The following is a 20,520-nucleotide window of genomic DNA, read 5'->3' on the forward strand; positions in this document are numbered from 1 at the left end:
CAAAAATCCGTAACTAGAGGCGTCACTTTTGCACACATGCACAGCGTGGTAGAAGGCTTCTGCACATGCACATGGTGTGCAGACTGCTTCTGCACATGAGCGAGCGATGAAGCCCAGAAGTGTATACAGCCACAGCCATAAGCCAAAGTTTCCATAACCTGGAGGTTACGCAACATGAGGTACCACTTGTTAGTTTCTGTGTGTTGCCACTGTGCAGTGCTCTTGGAGTCACAGAACTCTGTTTACATGCCAGGCTATTGGAAGTCTCACGGAAGACAGGAGACGGTTGTGATGTTACTGGTTTCCTGTTCCTTTGTTTTTCAATTTCTCTCTGCTCTCACAGAGAGAGGGTGTATTTCTTTTCTGTCTGCATAGCTTACCGATAAAACTCTTAGCATGTAGCTCAAACTTCTCGTCTCTTCCCTGTGCTGGATACTCTGCGTAATGGGAACGTGTTTGGAGCCTTATCAGAGGCTCAGGTTGTTAATCATCATCGGAGGCGAGCTCGGTCGAACGCAAGTCTGTCACCAATGTATTTATTTTGTCTGTCAGTCTCCCAGCATTCAGCTTCCATGGGTGACCTCAATAGGCTCTAATATCATGAGAGAGGTTTTTTCCCCTCATCCGTTTTCTCCACACCATGCATAATCTTACACACCTCTATCATTTCCCCCTTTGCAGTGGTGTAGCGTGGGTTGCCAGTGCCCGGGGCCATGTGGAGGGGGTGGCTGGGACAGAGAGAAAAAGACAGAGTACACATGCACATTCAACTGCTTAATGGCATCCACATCGCCCAGGAGATTGCAGCCACAGAGATAAGAAAAGAAGAGTCGTTCCGTTGTCTGGAGAGGTCACTTCCTGGTTCGCATGGAGAAATCCGTTTTCAACCGAGTCCAGTGACTGAATTGCACAGTTGCCTTGAAGCAGCACCGGGTGTTGAAATTTCACAGCCCTAACAATTTTGCACCAAGGGCAATTGTCCCTGAGCTCCCTATGCTACACCACTGCCCCCTTGACACTAATTTTTTCCCCCAAAATACCCAATGCTGCAAGCTTTCTTCACAGGGAATTGCACCAGCACCTTGTTCATTTTGGTCCTTTCGTGAATCTTTTCCAGCTCTACTATGAATCAGAGAGATAAAAACAGGCCCTCTGTCTCATCCAGCCAGATTTTCGCAATCCAACTTTTCTCGATAGCCTCGTTCCAGATAAACTCTTTAATGATTAATCAGGCAGTGAAATGAATAGCAAATGAAATTGATTTTCTTAATGATGCACTCCTTTAGCCAAAATTTGAAAATACAGTGGTACCTCAGGTTACGCATGCTTCAGGTTAAAGATGCTTCAGGTTACAGACTTCGCTAACCCAGAAATAGTGAAGAACTTTACTTCAGGATGAGAACAGAAATTGTGCGGTGGCAGCGGGAGGCCCCATTAGCTAAAGTGGTACCTCAGGTTAAGAACAGTTTCAGGTTAAGAACGGACCTCCAGAACCAATTAAGTTCTTAACATGAGGTACCACTGTACATAATATCTTCAGAAGGTTTCGTGGCATTCCTGTGTAGAGTTTTCACAGGTCAGTTTTATTTGCTTTGTGAAACATTACCATTATTACACCATGGTAGCAGGAGACATCCGTATATTCCTATGAGGAGTACCTCTTAAAGTTATAAGAAGGGGGTTTCCAACTAAACATCAGGAAGAACTTTCTGACAGTAAGAACTGTTCAACAATGGAGCAGTCTCCCGTGGCAGGTGCTGAACTCTCCTTCCTTGCCAGTTTTTAAGCAGAGTTTGGATGGTCTGTTAGGAATGCTTTAGCTGAGATTCCAGCATTGTTGAACTTGATGACTTTCACGGTCCCTTCCAACTGCTTCCAATTCTATGATTCTGTGAACAGGCCAACTGCAAGTGATTGTGTCCAGCTGCATTATGATGAAGCTGCTAACTGATTTTTCATTTCCTTTCTGTCCAGCCATCGTGAAATTGACAGCAGCATTTGGCCACCTCATGAGAAAAGAAGACTCCCTGGAAAAGGCCCTGATGTTGGGAAAGATGGAGGGCACAAGGAGAAGGGGACAACAGAGGACGAGATGGTTGGACAGTGTTCTCAAAGCTACCAGCATGAGTTTGACCAAACTGTGGAATGAAGTGGAAGACAGGAGTGCCTGGCGTGCTCTGGTCCATGGAGTCATGAAGAGTCGGACACGACTAAACGACTAAACAACAACAACATGCTCGACCAGCCCTGGCCACAGCCGGGTGGAATGCTCTATTGCAAGAGACCAGGGCCCTGCGGGATTTGACTTCTTTCCACAGGGCCTGCAAGATGGAGCTGTTCTGCCAGGCCTTCGGTCCAGGCCCAGTCTGACCCCCTTCTTTCTATGGGACCCTGTATGTAAGTGGCCTCCTTGGCTCTTTCCATCAGCTCATATGGGACCAGCACGGGTATCAGGGCCTGGTGAACTTTTAATTCATTACCCCTACAGTTATGATTCATGGGTTCCCACTTAATTTTATTTTGATTTTAAATGTCATTCAAATTGTATTTTAAATCAATCGTTTGATTGTGTTTTTAGTGTATTATATATTTGGTGTTAGCTGCCCTGAGCCCGGTCTCGGCCATGGAGGGCTGGGTATAAATAAAATTTATTATTATCATTGTTGTTGTTGTTGTTTAGTCATTTAGTCGTGTCCGACTTTTTGTGACCCCATGGGCCAGAGCACGCCAGGCACTCCTGTCTTCTACTGCCTCCCGCAGTTTAGTCAAACTCATGTTAGTATCTTCGAGAACACTGTCCAACCATCTGGTCCTCTGTTGTCCCCTTCTCCTTGTGCCCTCCATCTTTCCCAACATCAGGGTCTTTTCCAGGGAGCCTTCTCTTCTCATGAGGTGGCCAAAATATTGGAGCCTCATCTTCAGGATCTGTCCTTCAATCTTTCCCAACACTTTCCTAAGAATTGTCTGTGGAAAAAACTTTTCTGTATTGAGTTCCAGGAGCTGTTGCTTATTTGCACATTGATTAACAGATTATTATTATTATTATTATTATTATTATTATTATTATTATTAAATCTGTTAGTCGATGTGCAAATAAGCAGCAACACCTAGAACACAACAAACACAGAAAAGTTTTTCCCCACAGACAATTCTTAGGAAAGTGTCCAGATAAATTAAATATAAGGGTAAAGGAACCCCTGACCATTAGGTCCAGTCGTGACTGACTCTGGGGTTGTGGCACTCATCTCGCTTTATTGGCCGAGGGAGCCGGCGTACAGTTTCCGGGTCATGTGGCCAGCATGACTAAGCTGCTTTTGGCGAACCAAAGCAGCACACGGAAATGCTGTTTACCTTCCCGCCAGAGCGGTACCTATTTATCTACTTGCACTTTAACATGCTTTCAAACTGCTAGGTTGGCAGGAGCAGGGACCAAGCAACGGGAGCTCACCCCGTCGCGGGGATTCGAACCACCGACCTTCTGATCGGCAAGTCCTAGGCTCTGTGGTTTAACCCACAGCGCCACCCGCATCCCTAAATTAAATATACTTAGGAGAAAATAGATGTGAGGGAGATATTCGTTGTTCCGATGTTGAAAGGCAAAGTTGCAAGGAATACCTGCTTGCAATATTCCCCGCTCCGATGCAGAAACATATAGTTTTCTTTCAACATTGTGTGGGCACTGCAACTTTATAAATAGAGGGAACCTCCTAGCTGCATGCAAAGTCACCTTCCCTGTGCCTTAGAGTCTCTTTCCTCTGGCCGTCAGAGAAAACTCGGAGAAAACTCCAGCCGTGATGTTTCCCTACCTCAGTCTAGCTGTACAGGTTGTTCTTCTCTTCAGTACTATTGCAGGTAAGAGAGTATCTCTGATTATTCTTATGCTTACGGTCAGATTCCTATGCATATGACAATATTCTGTGCTCTAGTTCATTATGCTGCTTTAAATGTGCATTTCACATTTTACTTCCTTCAATAATGTTGACTTTTGAAATGTTTAAGTGTTTTTGTTAACTTAGATGCATTGCATGTGCGTTCTATATTGGCCTCTTTTGCAATGTTTTGTTTTGAAATCTTTAATATTTTAGTTTAAATTATATTGTTTTGAATGTATACTATGATTTTTCTGGATTGCTTTATTTGACCCTCGGGGTCCCTCCCAGCTATACAACTCTATGCGTCTCTGATACTATTTGATGTTTTAATGTAGTCATAAACAATAAACAAAACATCAAAAAGTACAGAACCAAATTGAACAATTTCCATATAAATCATTTGATCTAAAATAAAGCTATAAAAATAATAATAACAGCAAGAGCCACCCCCAACAACCCTCTCCAGACAATACCTCAGCAGCCTTAGCTTTTGTAGCTGGAGTCAGTCCAGGTCCTGCCCTCCCAGGCCCGGCGGAAAAGGTATGTAAGGCAGAGGGCAAGTCTTCCAGGACTCTCTGCCAATATGGTCTCTGGCCTTTTCAGCAGCCTCAGCTTTTGTAGCTGGAGTCAGTCGGGTACTGCTAGGATTGCCATATTTTGAAGAGTAAAAAAAGAGGACACACTTGCCGACTTCTACTTTTAACTATGGATCACTATGACAACTCTACCCACGAGAAAGAGGATGTGTCCTGCAAAAAGAGGACATATGGCAACCCTGCGAGCTAATGACTGCCAATCCACAGGAAGATTTTGCCAGATGACAGTCATGAGCAGATGTTGCTTCTGAACTCTTCCATCCAACTGTGGTGTTAACATAATATGTTGTAAGAGTGAGAGATATCCAATGTGTCGTCCATACACACAAATGTGAATGTTTGCTCATGTTTTAAAACCCTCAGCTCCTGATCTCAGGTATGGATCTTCATCTGGGGATACAGATACAGGGCTTGTTTTGTGCTGAAGGGGAAAGCGATGTATCGCTTTATGAATCAGACTAGCGGATAAATACATTCCAGGCATATTGATGCTGTTTTTAATATGCTGGACTTTTAATGTCCTGGGTCTTCATTTAGTTATTTCTATTAAAAAATTCCTTCCAGTGGTACCTTAGAGACCAACGAAGTTTGTTATTGGTATAAGCTTTTGTGTGCATACATGAGCTTTCATGTACATGAAGACGTGTGCATGCACACAAAAGCTCATACCAATAACAAACTTAGTTGGTCTCTAAGGTGCTACTGGAAGGATTTTTGTTGTTGTGACTATGGCAGACCAACACGGCTACTTACCTGTAGCTAGTAATTTCTATGTTTATTGTTTATTTCATAATATTTATTCACCACTTGACGTGGGGGAGAACCTTCAAGTGGTTTACCAGGAGAATAAAAGAATAAAAGATAAAGATAAAAAGATAAAAGCAACTCTTTAAAACATTCAAAAGAGAAAATCAGCAGCCCTATTTTGTATATTTTCATGACGATAACTGAATCCTAAAGGCCTCTCCATCACCAACTCTTTGTACACAGCGCACAGACAGGGGGAAGTAGTGAAGAATTTGGCGCAAGTCGTTATCTGCAACGAAGGCCGAGGATACTGCCTTGATGTTCAGTTCCGATGTCCCTCGGGCCTTGTGTTCAACAACAACAACTGTCCGAACAAAACGATGAACAAGTGCTGCACTCCGTTTGCAGGAAGAGGCGTGTGAGGAGCCCGGATCAGCTGCAAGGACCTTCTTCCGTTGTCAAGAAGAAGAATCCCTGCCAATGACTCAATAAATGTTATTCAATATGCAACCAGTCCAGTTTTCTCTTTGGTGCTATTAGATAGTTCTCATCTGTACAACAGCCCTGTGAGGTAGGTTAGGCTGAGAGTGAGTGACTGATCCGAGCTCACCCAGTGAGCTTTATGGCCAAGTGAAAATTTGAACCCTGCTCTTGCAGAACCCAGTTGAACACTCTAGTCCCCATTTTGTTTGTCAAGACATACCCTAGTATGGTTTGTTTTTTAGATATATTGTGACCCTGCAGTGGGGGTGGAGGAGAATTTCAGTTCAGAATTTAAAAGGAAACTTATCCAATTCATACTTTCTAAATCTATAAAGGAACCAAAACACAGCCGTCCTTTGAAATTTGCACTTCTCTGAATTTTGCAATGCAATTTCCACAGCCAAATAATGTGTACCAAAAAAAAAAAAAGACATATGCATGGTAAAGTGTGAGTACAACTGCATAGATGAATGAAGATGACATTATACTGGGAGGAGCCAGCCACCCAAAAAAGTGTATCTTGGCAAAACTGTTTATAATGGGAGAAATTTAGTTTAAAGACTATTTACAGAAATATTGTAAAATTAATGAATGTTAAAAAAATGTGGGAATGAAGTTATATGGCTTTAGTAGAAATGTTATAAGGAATTAAATATAAATAGATTATTAGAGTATTAAAAGAAAAAATAAGGTTAGAATATGTTAAGATAATTATAGGATAGAAAACAGAGGAAGATGGAAAGGAATTGCTGAAACAAGTAACAGAAGTGGAATACAAAAAGGGAGGTGTGAGGAGGTCGTTGAAATAAGTGAATGAAGGATAGGATGATGAAATTGTATGATGTGTGGTAAATTGTTTTTATTTTGTTGTGTTAGTTTAATATGTTAGTGTTGTGTGGTGTTTTTGTATTGTATTGTCTATTTTGTTTTGTAATGTCTGTAATGTTTAAATTGTTGGAAAAGTAATAAATATTATTGGGAGAAATTTGCTCTAAAACGAATCAATGTGAGCACTTAAAAAAACACCTGATGTGGGAATGTGGAGAACTGATCTTATGCCTGGTAAAATTGGTTGTTATTGGGGGAGATCCTGGGTCATTTTGGACTTCCGTGTGTGTGGAAGAACACTGTCCACATTCCTCCAGCAGCCAGGCTCTTCTCATTTCCTTACATTGTTCCCTTTAGTCAAAGTCAAGTAAAAGTCCCCTGGACGGTTAAGTCTAGTCAAAGGCAACTATGGGGTGTGGTGCTCACCTCGCTTTTCAGACCAAGGGAGCCAGCATTTGTCCACATTGTCATGCGGCCAGCAGGACTAAACTGCTACTGGCACATGGAGGACCATGACGACTGCCAGAGCGCACAGAAATGCCGTTCACCTTCCTGCCACAGTGGTACCTATTTATCTACTTCCACTGGTATGCTTTCAAACTGCTAGGTTGGCAGGAGCTGGGACAGAGCAATGGGAGCTCACCCCATCTTACTTCAGTGCAGGCAGGGGGTGGGGGGCAAGCTAACTTAAGGGGGGTGAAACATGCCCTGTTCTCCAACACCTCATTGGCACTGTGTATTCTTATCTTGAAAATCTTTAACAACAACAAAAGTAAGGCGCTGCCCAGCAACCCCCAGCATCTGAGCAGATAAACCAAGCCTTATGAGGAACAGTTGAAGGATCTGGATATGTTTAGCCTGGAAAAGAGGAAACTGAGGGGAGATACAATAGCCATCTTCAAATATCTCAAGGGCAGTCACATGGAAGAGGGAACAAGCTTGTTTTCTCCTGTTCTGGAGGGTAACCAATGGCTTCAAATTAGAAGAAAGAACATTCTGACTAAACATACAGAAAAACGTTCTGATAGCAAGAGCTGTTCGACAGTGCAACGGTCTCACCCTGGCCACCAGGGGTATTATGTATACAGTGGTACCTCGGGTTACATACGCTTCAGGTTACATATGCTTCAGGTTACAGACTCCTCTAACCCAGAAATAGTACCTCGGGTTAAGAACTTTGCTTCAGGATGAGAACAGAAATCGTGCTCAGGTGGCGCAGCAGCAGCAGGAGGCCCCCATTAGCTAAAGTGGTGCTTCCGGTTAAGAACAGTTTTAGGTTAAGAATGGACCTCCGGAATGAATTAAATACTTAACCCAAGGTACCACTGTATAGTTTTCACTCAGGTCCACGTCAGTTAATTTAGGCGGGGAACCCTGGGTTGTTGTTGTTACAATGTTGACAGCCGGCTGCCTATAAAAGCAAGCCAGCTGAGCTGTTCAGTTCAGTTCAGTTCCAGCTTACTTATAAAGAACTACTTGGAGAAATCTCTGTGTCGTCTGCTATGCCCACCCACTACTTAATATTCTCCCTTGGATGGTGGTAGACTCTCCTTTCTTGGATGTTTTTAAGCAGAGGTTGGAAGGCCATCTGCCAGGGATGCTTTAGCTGAGATTCCTGCATTGCAGGGGGTTGAACTTGATGACTCTCGTGGTCCTTTCCGACTCTAGAGTTCTATGATTCTGTGCTGCCCAAGGAAGGTGCCTCCCTCTGCCCAAGGATAGGGCCAGCCCTGTGTTGCTGCCCCACAAGTTCCCTTGCTCAGAGCAGGCAGGAGGCTGCTCCAGGCTCATTGTGATGTCTGGCCAGTGTTCACAGAGCACCCGTCATCACCACCACTCTGGTCCAAGGAGCTGGTGGGCCTTTGTGATGTGGGCGTGACTACAAGAAGGGGACACCTGGCTGGGCCCAGGAAGTACTCTTGCTCTCCAGATCAACAGGCAGTTTTTTCTTCCCGCCAGAAATGAGCTGGTGTCACTGGGCCTTCGAGCTGATACAGCTCTTGATCTTCATCACTTTCTGGGTCTTCTGGGTGGCTGCAGCCTTGTGGGTAAGAGACTCTCCTCAGCGGAGGATCACAGAGGAGCCTTCCAGCCTAACTTCAGGGTCCCTGTAGAGCAGCCTTTCTCAACCTGTAGGTCCCCAGATGTTCTTGAACTACAACTCCCATCACCCCTAGCTAGCAAGGCCAGAGCTCGGGGATGATGGGAGTTGTAGTCCAACAATATCTGGGGACCCACATGTTGAGAACCTCTGCTGTAGAGAAATGAATGGGCAGCAAGGGCAGCAAGCCCAGAACTGGCATTACATGCCCATGGCTCCTTGTCCCAGTAAGCAATCTACTCTTGGTTGCTATTTTTAAACCATCGTCAAGGGAAGTCCTGCGTACAACACATTACAATCGTCTAACTTGTAGGTTACTAGAGCATACACAACAGAAACCATGCTATCCCCGTCCACATAGGTTCACGACCAATGCTGACAGAAGACACTTTGTGTCACTGAGCTGCCTCCATTGACAAGGTTTACTGAGGGCTTGTGTGGGACATGCAGGGGGTGGAGTCTGGGAGCTAAAGGGTGTGGCTTAGAATATCAGGGGTGGGGCCTGTGGCACTGGGTGAGATCTCAGATGTACAGAAAAGGCTACAACTTACTTAAGCTTTGTCCCTTCACCTAGCCAATGCTGTCTCCTTTTTACCTCTTGTGCAACAGGCTTGTAGCCCCAGGACCAGGTGGCTAAAGCTTCATGAGACATGGATTGGTGAGCAGTCAGTCTATTCCTTTAGTCTCTTTGGGGAAGGTAGCATAGCTGTCAACTTACAGATTTGAAAATAAGGGACTAGCAGCCTCAAAAATAAAGGATCAGCAGACAAAAGAAGGGATTTTCCAGGCACCAGTATGTTCAACTTCTAAGACCCTCCAAGCCAAAGGCAGAAAGCCCAGCCAGCAGCCAAACGAAGCCTCAAGCGGTGGTTCCCACAGCGCAGCAACCCAGCAAAGGGGATGCAGCAAGGAAAACCACCGTTACCTCTCCGCTGGGAAACGCTGAGCAAAGGCGAGTCCCCAGGAAACATGGCCGGCTTGATTGGCACAAAGCATGCAAGCTCCACCCCCAGTTGTTCTTAGACTCCTTATTGGGTGAGCAACTCAGCCAAGCAACACAGTTGGAGCCTCCCTCCTCCCTGGCCGGCAGGGAGGGAGGGAGAGGAGCTGCTTCCTTTGAAACCTGGGAAATTTAAGGGACATCATCAATAAGGGACAGCAGTGGGACACGGCGCTGGGATAAGGGACTTTCCCGCCAAATAAGGGACGGTTGACAGCTATGGAAGGTAGACTTGGATTGTTGGCCTTCACAAGCCTCTCTGTCTCTTGCTTTCAGCCTGCAACGGATTCTTTCAGAAAGAAAGCAAAGCGAGCAGCTCAAAGAAGTAAGTGGTAGCCAGTTTCCCTTTCCTCCGCTGCCCTCTGACAGAACCAGTAGCACCCTCCTTGCTGCCCCAAACCGTTATCCCATGACCCACCATATTTGGAGGAGAGGCGAATGTCCTGTAGCTGTTAAACAATTTCCTTTCTGTATTTAATTTTTATTTACTTATTTCTCCGGAGACTCTCCAAAATACATTATGAAAACCTGTATTTCTGTAAATACACAACTTATAACATTATACATCTGTAAAACACATTCCGATTAAGCAATCCACAAGTTAGTATAAACCTTTGAAGCTGGTCTTTGGGTTTCCTGGAGAATTTGTACATGAAATGAAGCACTGCCGTTCTTCCACAAATATATATTTGTACTTTGTTCCTCTTGTCAGTCTTAATTTGTGAATCAACTTTTTTGCAAGGACGATGTGCCAAGCACTCAAATTTACAGCATTTAAATCCTTCCAGAATGTGACTATAACCATGCTAGGAGAAATCCAGTCCAGCTTCTCATTTAAATACAGTGGTTCCTTGGATTAACCTGAAACTGTTCTTAACCTGAAGCACCACTTTAGCTAATGGGGCCTCCTGCTGCTGCTGTGCCGCCACTGCACGATTTCTGTTCTCATCCTGAAGCAAAGTTCTTAACCCGAAGTAATATTTCTGGGTTAGCAGAGTCTGTAACCTGAAGCATATGTAACCTGAAGCGTATGTAACCCGAGGTACCACTGTATAAATTTAGTAGCACAAGCTCTGGAGACTTCCTAGCAGCCCTGTTCAGGGAAGTTTTAATGTGTGACATTTTAGTGTATTTTTGGTCTCGGTGGAAGCCGCCCAGAGTGGCTGGGGAAACCCAGCCAGATGGGCAGGGTACAAATAATAATTATTATTATTATTATTATTATTATTATTATTATTATTATTATTATTATTATTCCTGACATGCTGATGGGCAATTTTACTTATTTCATTTAACACTTATCCTCAAAAAGTTGTCACTTTGGGGCATGTCCACCACATGTGCCTATAGCTGCCTGCAACTTACTCTAAGATTCACCCCGACTTCCATTTGAAGTTCATTTCCTGCATATGCTTTTTTTTTATCTACTGCAAATCACCCAGAAAGCTCCCTTCTGACTGTCCTTGCCCTATAGCAGTGGTTCTCAACCTGTGGGTCCCCAGATGTTGTCAGACTACAATTCCCATCATTCCTAGCCAACATGACCAGTGGTCAGGGATGATGGGAGTTGTAGTCTAACAACATCTGGGGACCCACAAGTTGAGCACCACTGCCCTATAGGATACTGACGAGAACACATTGTCCTTTGATCCACCCCATGGTTAGCCTTCATGCCCTTGTGTGCTGTGCAAGGAAGCTTCATTATCATCTCAATGGCTACTGACCTGATGGGCATGTTCTAACTTCACTGCCAGAGACAACAAGCTTCTGAACATCAGTTGCTGGAAACCACAGGAGGGGAGAGTGCTCTTGTACTCAGGTCCTTCTGGTGGACTTCCTACAGGCACCTGGTTGGCTGCTGTGAGGATGCTGGATTAAATGGGCTACTGGCCTGATCCTTCAAGGCTCTTCTTATGATCTTGCATTAACACCAAATTAAAAGGAAGTCCAATCTGTTTCTGGGGTCCTGGCATTCCAGCCTGGCCATGCTCAGTTCCCATCAGGTTTTGACAGCTGAACTGGCTACCAGGTAGAACTTCCAAAGAATCCTTAGCCAGCCTGTCTCCTTCCCACCAGGCTTCCAGAGCCAACTGAGATCCTGACCTTGGAGTGCAGACTGAGCTCTACAGAGGTGAACATCCCACCCCAACCGAAGGAGCTGGAGATGGATCTGGACTCGTAAGTCAGTGGACAGTGGAGAAGGAGGGAGAGAGAGGGAGAGCAACAGGGTCTGGGGTGCAAAATAGGTATGATGTGGGGAGATCCATGGCTCAAACTTCCAACTAGGAATTAGGAAAGGAGGCGAAATTGCTGATTTTAATGTGACCTTGCCTAATTTGCAACTCCTCAACCAATAGGCAAACCAAAGCATGCTAGTCATAGCACTCTAAAGGGGCCTCAAGGGTCATCTAGTCAAACCCACTGCAATGCAGAAATTATAGCTAAAGGATCCCTGGCTGATGATCATCCAACCTCTGCTTAAAAACCTCCAATGAAGGAGAGTCCATCACCTTCTGAGTCTTCTCCACTGTCAAACACCTCTTGCCATCGGATTGGTCTTCTTAGTGTTTAGTGGGAATCTCCTTCTTTGAAGTTTAAATCATGCTCCACCTTCCATGTGACAGCTATCCAAATACTTGATATTTCTAATAAATACGTTTCTAAAATACACATTGTTCTTTGTGCTTTTGGCTAACGTACACATTTCTGCAAGCAATTTCGCCTGATATAATGCATTTCTGCAATGTTATTTTCCACTATTATGTGCATCATCACACACAACTTCTCCTTAATATATGCATTTTTGTACACATTCTTTAGTTGGAGTACTTGCAAAGCAACACCCAGAAGGAGTTGCTTCTCTCCCTTTTATTTACTGCAGAGGTGAGGAAAATGTAGCCCTCCAATTGCCAAACTACACATCCCATCACTCCAGCAAGCATGGCGAATGGCCAATGATTATGGGACTTGTAGTTCATCAACATCTGGTGTACCAAAGGTTCCCCACATACCTGATTTACTGTATTCCACAGAGCCATAATTCTCATATCGGTTTGTGTGTGTTTCTGCCCATTAGAGTCCTGTCTAGTCTCTCCAGCACCTCCTTGGGCTCCCTCACATCCATCAGCAGCAATTGGTCTTTGTCCTCATCAAGCGATGATGTAATAAGCCTCCCAGACATGCCCCTCACCTCCTCACCATCCGCCCCAGAGGAAGATGGCCGGTACTCACCACTGCTTCACAGACCCTGTGGAGCTGGCCTCGAGGAACTCCACAGAGACCCCACATCCCACCAGCCTGTTCAGTTCAACATCTGCCAGAAGGTGCTTCAGGAGTTGTGGGGGGAGCCCACGCCCAACTGGGAGTCCCTGAACAAACTGATCCCTGGTGCACCAAACCTCCAGCAAGCATCTGAAGTCACCAGCGAAACTGACTTTGATAGCATCTCCAGCAGAAGGAGCAGAGAGGAAGCTTTGAGCAAGTGGGAGAGATATCAGCCTCTGAGCGATCAGGAAGAAGTTCAGCGCACCAGCTCCTGGGAAATGTTCGCTGTTGTGCCTAGGCCCTCAAGCTGTGAGTAACAGGCCCCATTCTCACCCCCATTTTCACTAAATACAGTGGAACCTCGGGTTGCGAACGTGATCCGTGTGGGAGGCACGTTCGCAACCCTCAGTGCCGTGTCTGTGCATGCATGGGTTGCAATTTGGCACTTCTGCGCATGCGCAAAACACGATTTAGCATTTTTGCACATGCGCGAGCACCAAAACCTGGAAATAACCCGTTCCGGTACTTCCGGGTTCGGCATGGTGCACAAACATGTAACCTGAAGCATCTGTAACCTGAGGTACCACTAGATCTTCCAAGCATTTCTGCCTTCTACACACATGGAACATTCCTGGACAGGGGAACAAGCCATGTTGTAAGCTCTCTCCCTCCCTCCGTCATCCTAAGAGAAAACTGTTTCCCAAAGGAGTGAGACTTGAACCCAGAACCCTCTGGCTTGAGTCACAAGTTGCTGCTGTTGGTGGTGGTGGCAATTGCACTTGTTCGTTGCTCACTACATAAAATGTCTCAAAGCAATTGCACAATTCAAAACCCATACAAATATGAAAGTTTAAATTAAACATCAAACAACGTTATTTTCTGAAACTGCTCATTTGGGGCACAGCGAGTGATGACCATAGAGACAAATTTGCACATGCCAAGTTATTTATTCATCTCCATTTGTGAATCACTTCCCATGAAGCAACTCAAAGCAATGTAAAAGGTGCATTCTGATTGTAAATATGTTGTTTCCCCACAGATACTACTCCAAATCAGTTCTATTTGCTTTCCATTGTCTCCATTCATTACCCCCCCCAAAAAAAAACATATACAAGCCAACAAAAATAAATGTGTTACCCCAAATTAAATCTTACCCAGTAAACCCAGATCACTGCCCCTGCAATTCAATTTTCCCCAGAATCATTACCCACCTTGGGGCAAGGGGGGGGGGAGAGATTTGGGTTGGTACCCCATAGTTCTCCTCCATAGGGGTCAGTGGGGAGAGGCAACAAGGTTTGTCAGCCTTCCCATCACCAGTGTCACTGCAACCAACCAGGAGGAAGAGATGTGAGACAATGACCGCTCCCCACATCAAATGGGGGGCGCCTTTTGCATGGTTGTGCACAGCCCCCCCCCCATCCCATGAGGCTGCCGGCAGTACAGCCTGGATTTCCCCCCCCCCCCCGCCCAGGCTGGACACCTGGAGGTAGCCGCCTATCTCTGCCAGTTACCCAATCCCAGCTGGGGAGGCGTTGCCAGGAGAGAGTTGGCCGGGTAAGGGGAGGGAGTGCCGTGCCCACAAAATAGTGGGCAGAGCTTACCTGGGAGTTTTCAGTCCACTCAGGTTTCGCCCAGGGTTGGGGGGTCTCCGCAATGAGGAGTTTTGTGCAGTGTGAATGCAACAGCAGAGTCAATGCAGCATCCCTGCTGGTGTGCTTTCATCACTCTGCCTTCTCTGCTGCCTCCTTCCTTCCCTTCTTCCTGGTGACACTTGTGACAGGGGGTCAGGTAAACAACTACTTCCTCCTCAACAGCTGCTACTGAAATGCTCTAACACCAGCTAAACTGGTGACTGGGAGTGGCCGCCGAGACCATATAACACCGGTCTTGAAAGACCTACATTGGCTCCCAGTATGTTTCCGAGCACAATTCAAAGTGTTGGTGCTGACCTTTAAAGCCCTAAATGGCCTCGGTCCAGTATACCTGAAGGAGCGTCTCCACCCCCATCATTCTGCCCGGACGCTGAGGTCCAGCGCCGAGGGCCTTCTGGCGGTTCCCTCATTGCGAGAAGCAAAGCTACAGGGAACCAGGCAGAGGGCCTTCTCGGTAGTGGCGCCCGCCCTGTGGAACGCCCTTCCAGCAGATGTCAAAGCGATAAACAACTACCTGACATTCAGAAGACATCTTAAGGCAGCCCTGTTCAGGGAAGTTTAACATGTGATATTTATTGTATTTTTGGTTTTTATGGAAGCCGCCCAGAGTGGCTGGGGAGGCCCAGCCAGATGGGTGGGGTATAAATAATAAATTATTATTATTATTATTATTATTATTATTATTATTATTATTATTACTATTACTATTACTATTATTACTATTATTATTATAACAGAGCGGTTCTCAACCTGTGGGTCCCCAGATGTTGTTGGGCTACAACTCCCATCATCCCTGAGCTCTGGCCTTGCTAGCTAGGGGTGATGGGAGTTGTAGTTCAACAACACCTGGGGACCCACAGGTTGAGAAAGGCTGCTATAGCAGGTCAGGATTACCCTGGTCCCTGAATCCTCACCTTGACAATCTACCTGAGATGTTGTGACATTCTGGAGAAAGAACCGGTCCATTTCTGAGTACTTCCGCTTCTCTCTCTCCTCTCTCTCAGGTCCAAACTGCAACCCCCAAACTTCCCGAGTGCCTTCTGGTCAACCTTTGACTCTGCCCATATCTGACGGCATCCGGGACAGGCTCTCACCTTCAGGGAACACCAAACCAGCTCATGTGAAAGCCACGGCCCAGCTTTTGGAGGAGATGATGTCGGAGGGAGCAGTTTCCTGGGAGGAGAGACCTGCCTTGCCCAAACACCCTTCCCAAAGGGGGCAGCTTCGTCATCGTAGATCCTGCACAGCACTTGGGTCGGATGCCACCCAACGCTTGGACTTCAATGTGAAGAAGAAGCAGATCCCAGAGCTCTGGGGGGAGCCCACCCTCTTGACTAAGTCCCTGGCCAAACTGACATGCCAGGCTCCCCACTCCCCTTCCCCGGCCCGCTCCTCAAGCCCCCCACAGAGTGCTGAGAAGGAGATAAGCAGGCAGTCTGGGCCCATGAGCATCAATCCAACTAGTGTGAAAACCAGGGCCCAGCTTCTGGAGGCAATAATGTTAAGGGGAGGAACATCTTGGAAGGAGAGGCCTGCCTTGCCCAAACCTCATTCCCACAAGGCCCACCAAGCTCCCCGTGGTCTCTGCACAGCCATCAGCCCAGATACCGCTCAGCACTTGGAGTTCAACATGAAGAAGAAACAGATGCACAATCTCTGGGGAGAGCCCACTCCTTTGACTCACTCCCTGACGTGCCAGATCACCCTCTCCCCATCACCTGCACACTCCTGTAGCCCCCCACAGAGGGTTGAGGAGGAGGAGGAAGAGGAGGAAGAGGAAGAAGAGGAGGAAGAGCTGTCTGAGCCATCCAGGGCCCCCTCAAGGGGGCTTGCATCCCAAACTGTGAGGGGGTGTTTCCCCCAGCCCATTCCCTTTACATCCTCCCAAAAGGACAGCGCTGTCCAGGTGGCACCCAAGAAAAGAGCAGAGGGTGAAAATGAGTTCAGGGTGGTGAAAAGGGTCACCCTGCCTCCCACAAGACCAGGCTTTTCAGAGAGTTCTCTAAGGAGCAGGTTTGTAAGCAGAGGTAGATCTAGGCGCCCCAGGAGCAGCCATCTGACCAGCCAAAGGAGTCAAGGGATCCTTGGTGCCCCAGAGAAGAAAGTGAAGGCTTCAGGCATGATGGGTCGAGCTGAGAGCCTTGAAAGTAAGGAAGCCCAAAGCTGTCAAACTGGGACAGAGAGTCAGAGGCAGCCCTCCAAGAGCATCAGGAAGGTGAAGGCCATTTCACACCAAGGTGCATCCCATCTAAAAGACCACGGAATCTCTCCCAAGGAACCTGTGCCCATAGCAAAGCCTGGCAATGCCCAGCTGGCACTTGGAGTCACGCTCCCTTTGCACCCAAGACAAGATGCCTTGCAACGGTTAGAAATCAGGCGGGCGGAGAAAATGATGGTCCCCGCACAGGAATCTGCACCTCAGGCCTCAAGGGCACCCCGTTTTTCTTCCGAGAAGGAAATTGAGTTGTCAGAAAAAATGAAGGCCCCCATGCAAGAATCTGCACCCCAACCCTCGATAGAGGAAGGTCCACAACCTGCACCTCACTTTTCCTCCAAGAAGGAAATCCAGCTGTCAGAGCAAATGGAGGCCCCCATGCAAGAATTCACACCCCACACCTCAATGGAGCGCCACCAACCGCCACCCCTCCCTTTCTCCAGTTCTGTCCAACACACACTAGAAAGCGGTGCAGGCAGAGGCAGAGAGAGAAAGAGTCTTGTTCAAAAGGCAGAAGACAGTCCCTGCTCTGCAAGGACTGACACTCCTATGGACCATGTAAGAAAGAGCCTTGCAGCTGGGGGTGAACCTCACAACCCCATAGATAACAGACTCAGCAGCCATGGCGGCATCCTGGAGAACCAAAGCAAGGGTGCCCCTTTCCATGTGATGGACTCAGCAGAGAGTCCTTGGGAAGTAGGAAGCTGCCAAGCAGGAGGAGAAAACACCCTGGATGACATGGACAGGAGAAAGGACATGTCCTGTGAAGATCCACCCCAATTGATGGGCCCCACAGTGAGTTTGGAGGAGAACCTCCCCAAGGAACCTTCTGCTATAGCAAAGGCCAGTGCTCCTGGGCAGGTGCTGATTGCCACAGATCCTGGACACGAATGCCAAGGTGCTTTGCAACAAAATGGGGAAGGAGGACCACCTGTGGCAAAGCCACTCTTGTCCTCTGAGAAGGGCCGCAGGACATTAGAGCTAACCAAGTCCTCCTCACAGAGACCTGCCCCGCGGATTTCAAGAGAGGAGGTCCCCTATGCGACGCCCTCCATTTCCGAGGAGAGTGGAAGCACAACCCGAACCACGCTGAAGCCTGACGCTAGGGAGGGGAGGGAATTCGGACCAGCTACCAAGTTACTGGCCAGCCCGCTGCCCACGAGCCAAGGGGCAGCTCCAAAAGCAGTGCTGCCGTTTCAAGGCAACAGCGGTGGGACAACTGTGGCCAAGCTGTCCCCAAGCGCCCAGGCACTCCCTGAGCTGCCCTCCCGCCAGCAGCTAAGCCGCTCCATCCTTGCCTCCCTGAGTGTGGAGCAGACAGTGGAGGACCTGCGGCTCAGCCTGGCGCAAGGCCTAGAGATGGGCCACGGGGAGCTGCGGGCAGAGTACCCCGTGTGCCGGCAGTGCGGGAGCTGCAGCGCCATGTGCCCTCACCCCCGAACTCAGCAGGACCCGCTCCTGCACATCTTCCCGCGGCTGACGGTGCGCAACGGGAATGTGCTGATGGGCCTGGACTTCCACCTGAAGATCAACAAGATCCACGCCCGGAAGTGGGGCCTGCCGGAGACGGCAGAGGAGGGAAAGGTGCAGGAGCAGCCCCCAGAGCGATGTGGCGGCGGCGGCGGCAGCGGCAGCATCAAAGAGGGCATCCCAGCCAACCCGGGCCCCAGGGCCCCTTACAAGCTTTCTAGAGTGATGGTGCAGCATCTGCAAATGGGGACCCAAATTGAGGCCACCTCCTCCTCGGTCCAGGTGAGCCTTGGCAAGAAGCTGGCGGGCAAGGGCAAGTGCCTCCCACCACCCGGCTTGGAGCGCCAACTCCAGCAGGGGCCTCCGCAAGCAGGACACCATCCGGGCAGGGGCCCGAAGGAAGTACCCACGGCAGAGAAGCCCTCGAGGAACCCTGTGAAAAGGATGCTGCATGTCATCAAGCAGGCCTGGACCCGCATTCGAGGAAACAAGGAGAAACTGGTCCAGCCTCCCGAAAAGCGGGCTACAGCTGGCGCTCGTAGAAGACTGGGGACTCCGCCAGTCAAGGATTCTTCCCGGAAGCGCTCTACACGAGCCACTTCAGCAAACCCCAAAGCGTTGGGTTTTCTGGCTACCCAAGCAGCAACCGCAGCAGCCGCCCCTCTGGGGCAGGCTCCCCCCATCTGCCGCGTGAAGCCTAGCAGCTCAGGAAACGTCAAGTGTTCTCCTCCTGTGCTGCCCCCAAGACCTTCCAGGCAACCTTCCTCCCAGTTGGGAGCTGCTCCTAAGAAGGGGGCAACCTCCAGGAAGCTCGCAGCCTATCCCGCCGCACCAGCCTTTGGGGCCCCCCAGAAATCAGGGCTCGTTGTCAACCAAAAACCCTCTTTAGTACCCCCCGTGAATGTGGGGACGGCCCCGGCAAAGCAGGTCGTCCCTCCGGCATCCTTCAAGAGCACCGGGGAAACAGGAAAAGCCCGCCCCAAGAAGGAGTCTCCTGGGACCACCAGGAAAGCAGGGTGTCCCCTTCCCAAAAGGGCACCCACTAAGAAAGTGTGGTTCCTCGCCAGTAAATGAGCAGCTGTTCCTTTTCTCCCAACCTGCTAATGCTTTGCTGGAGCACCTTAAATGACTCATAGGGCCAACCTCCCTGGTGCAGATCAAGGAATACTTATATCACAAGGGGGCAGCATGTTCATATTTATAAAATAAATATGTTGCATTTGAGGCTCTGGAAAGGTATGTCTTACAAGTAGGGATGAGTGAATCTGTCCGTTTTTGGTTTCTCGTTTGTCCTACCTTAAGTTCAGCTCTTGACATTTGCACGTGAAAATTCGTCAAACTTTAATTGTGTTTTTTTCTCTCTGCAATTTTGCCCAATACATGCTTTATTTTAGTATTTCCTTCTAATACACTTTTGTATGTTATCTTCAGTCATACAGTGGTACCTCGGGTTAAGTACTTAATTCGTTCCGGAGGTCCATTCTTAACCTGAAACTGTTCTTAACCTGAAGCACCACTTTAGCTAATGGGGCCTCCCGCAGCCGCTGCGCTGCTGGAGCATGATTTCTGTTCTCATCCTGAAGCAAAGTTCTTCACCTGAGGTACTATTTCTGGGTTAGTGGAGTCTGTAACCTGAAGCGTATGTAACCTGAAGCGTATGTAACCCGAGGTACCACTGTACCTGGCTGGAGAACTGTGTTGCAAAACTCAGCGACATGCGAAATTCAAGGGATCTCTGCAATACAGTTGGCTGTATGGTTTCAGAAAGTGTGAAGAATGCAAGTTTGCATTTGAATGCTAACTGAAGTATATTTCTTCCCCAGTCCCTAATTAGAATGCAAAAGGATTCCTTCCTCTGGTTGATTGCTTCCCAGAATGCACACGGCAGATTGTTAATGCTCTATTTTCAAAGAGAACACAGTCGCTTCTACAGCTCTGGATTACACACACCAATCTAGTGTCTAGGCCAGGGTTTCCCAAACTTGAATCCCCTGCTGGTTTTGGACTACAGTTCCCATCATCCCTGGCCACTGGTCCTGCTAGCTAGGGATGATGGGACTTTTAAAAGCAGCTGGAAACCCAAGTTTGTGAAACACTGCCTCACAGGGAGAAGCGCCCAGCTATTCTCAATGGCTCAGGACCCCAATACCTCAAAGACTGCCTCGCTCCATATGAACCTGCCTGGACCCTGAGATCATCATCTGAAGCCCTCCTTCGTGTTCCTCTTCCACAACAGGTCCAGAGGGTGGCAACAAAAGAAAGGGCCTTTCCTGCAGTGGCTCCCAATCTCTG

At 47.8% G+C, this 20,520-nt stretch overlaps 1 protein-coding gene and 1 long non-coding RNA gene across 2 annotated transcripts; both read left to right on the forward strand.

Moving 5' to 3' along the window:
* The first annotated feature begins 3,731 nt into the window (after nucleotides 1–3,731).
* Nucleotides 3,732–5,725, forward strand: LOC310840268. The gene is made up of 2 exons (XR_014561887.1): nucleotides 3,732–3,852; nucleotides 5,459–5,725. It is a non-coding gene; the product is annotated as an uncharacterized lncRNA (long non-coding RNA).
* Nucleotides 5,726–8,379: 2,654 nt separating this feature from the next.
* LOC310842301 (uncharacterized protein) lies at nucleotides 8,380–19,452 on the forward strand. The gene is made up of 6 exons (XM_083734021.1): nucleotides 8,380–8,574; nucleotides 9,237–9,285; nucleotides 9,904–9,952; nucleotides 11,704–11,805; nucleotides 12,704–13,200; nucleotides 15,548–19,452. Exons 1-6 carry the CDS (start codon nucleotides 8,488–8,490, stop codon nucleotides 19,300–19,302), a joined length of 4,539 nt encoding a protein of 1,512 aa, XP_083590147.1. The 5' UTR covers nucleotides 8,380–8,487; the 3' UTR covers nucleotides 19,303–19,452.
* Nucleotides 19,453–20,520: the final 1,068 nt, after the last annotated feature.

This window comes from Podarcis gaigeae, assembly GCF_964106915.1.
Source record: "Podarcis gaigeae genome assembly, chromosome: 3".
In the NCBI taxonomy this organism is placed as follows: Eukaryota; Metazoa; Chordata; class Lepidosauria; order Squamata; family Lacertidae; genus Podarcis; species Podarcis gaigeae.

Bases quoted from the DNA above. Each gene is read 5' to 3' on its own strand.
- LOC310842301 (XM_083734021.1), top strand. From the start codon at position 8,488: ATGAGCTGGTGTCACTGGGCCTTCGAGCTGATACAGCTCTTGATCTTC. The intron at 9,953-11,703 runs GTAAGTGGTAGC...CCTTCCCACCAG, and splicing joins AAAGCGAGCAGCTCAAAGAA to GCTTCCAGAGCCAACTGAGA. The intron at 11,806-12,703 runs GTAAGTCAGTGG...TCTGCCCATTAG, and splicing joins CTGGAGATGGATCTGGACTC to AGTCCTGTCTAGTCTCTCCA.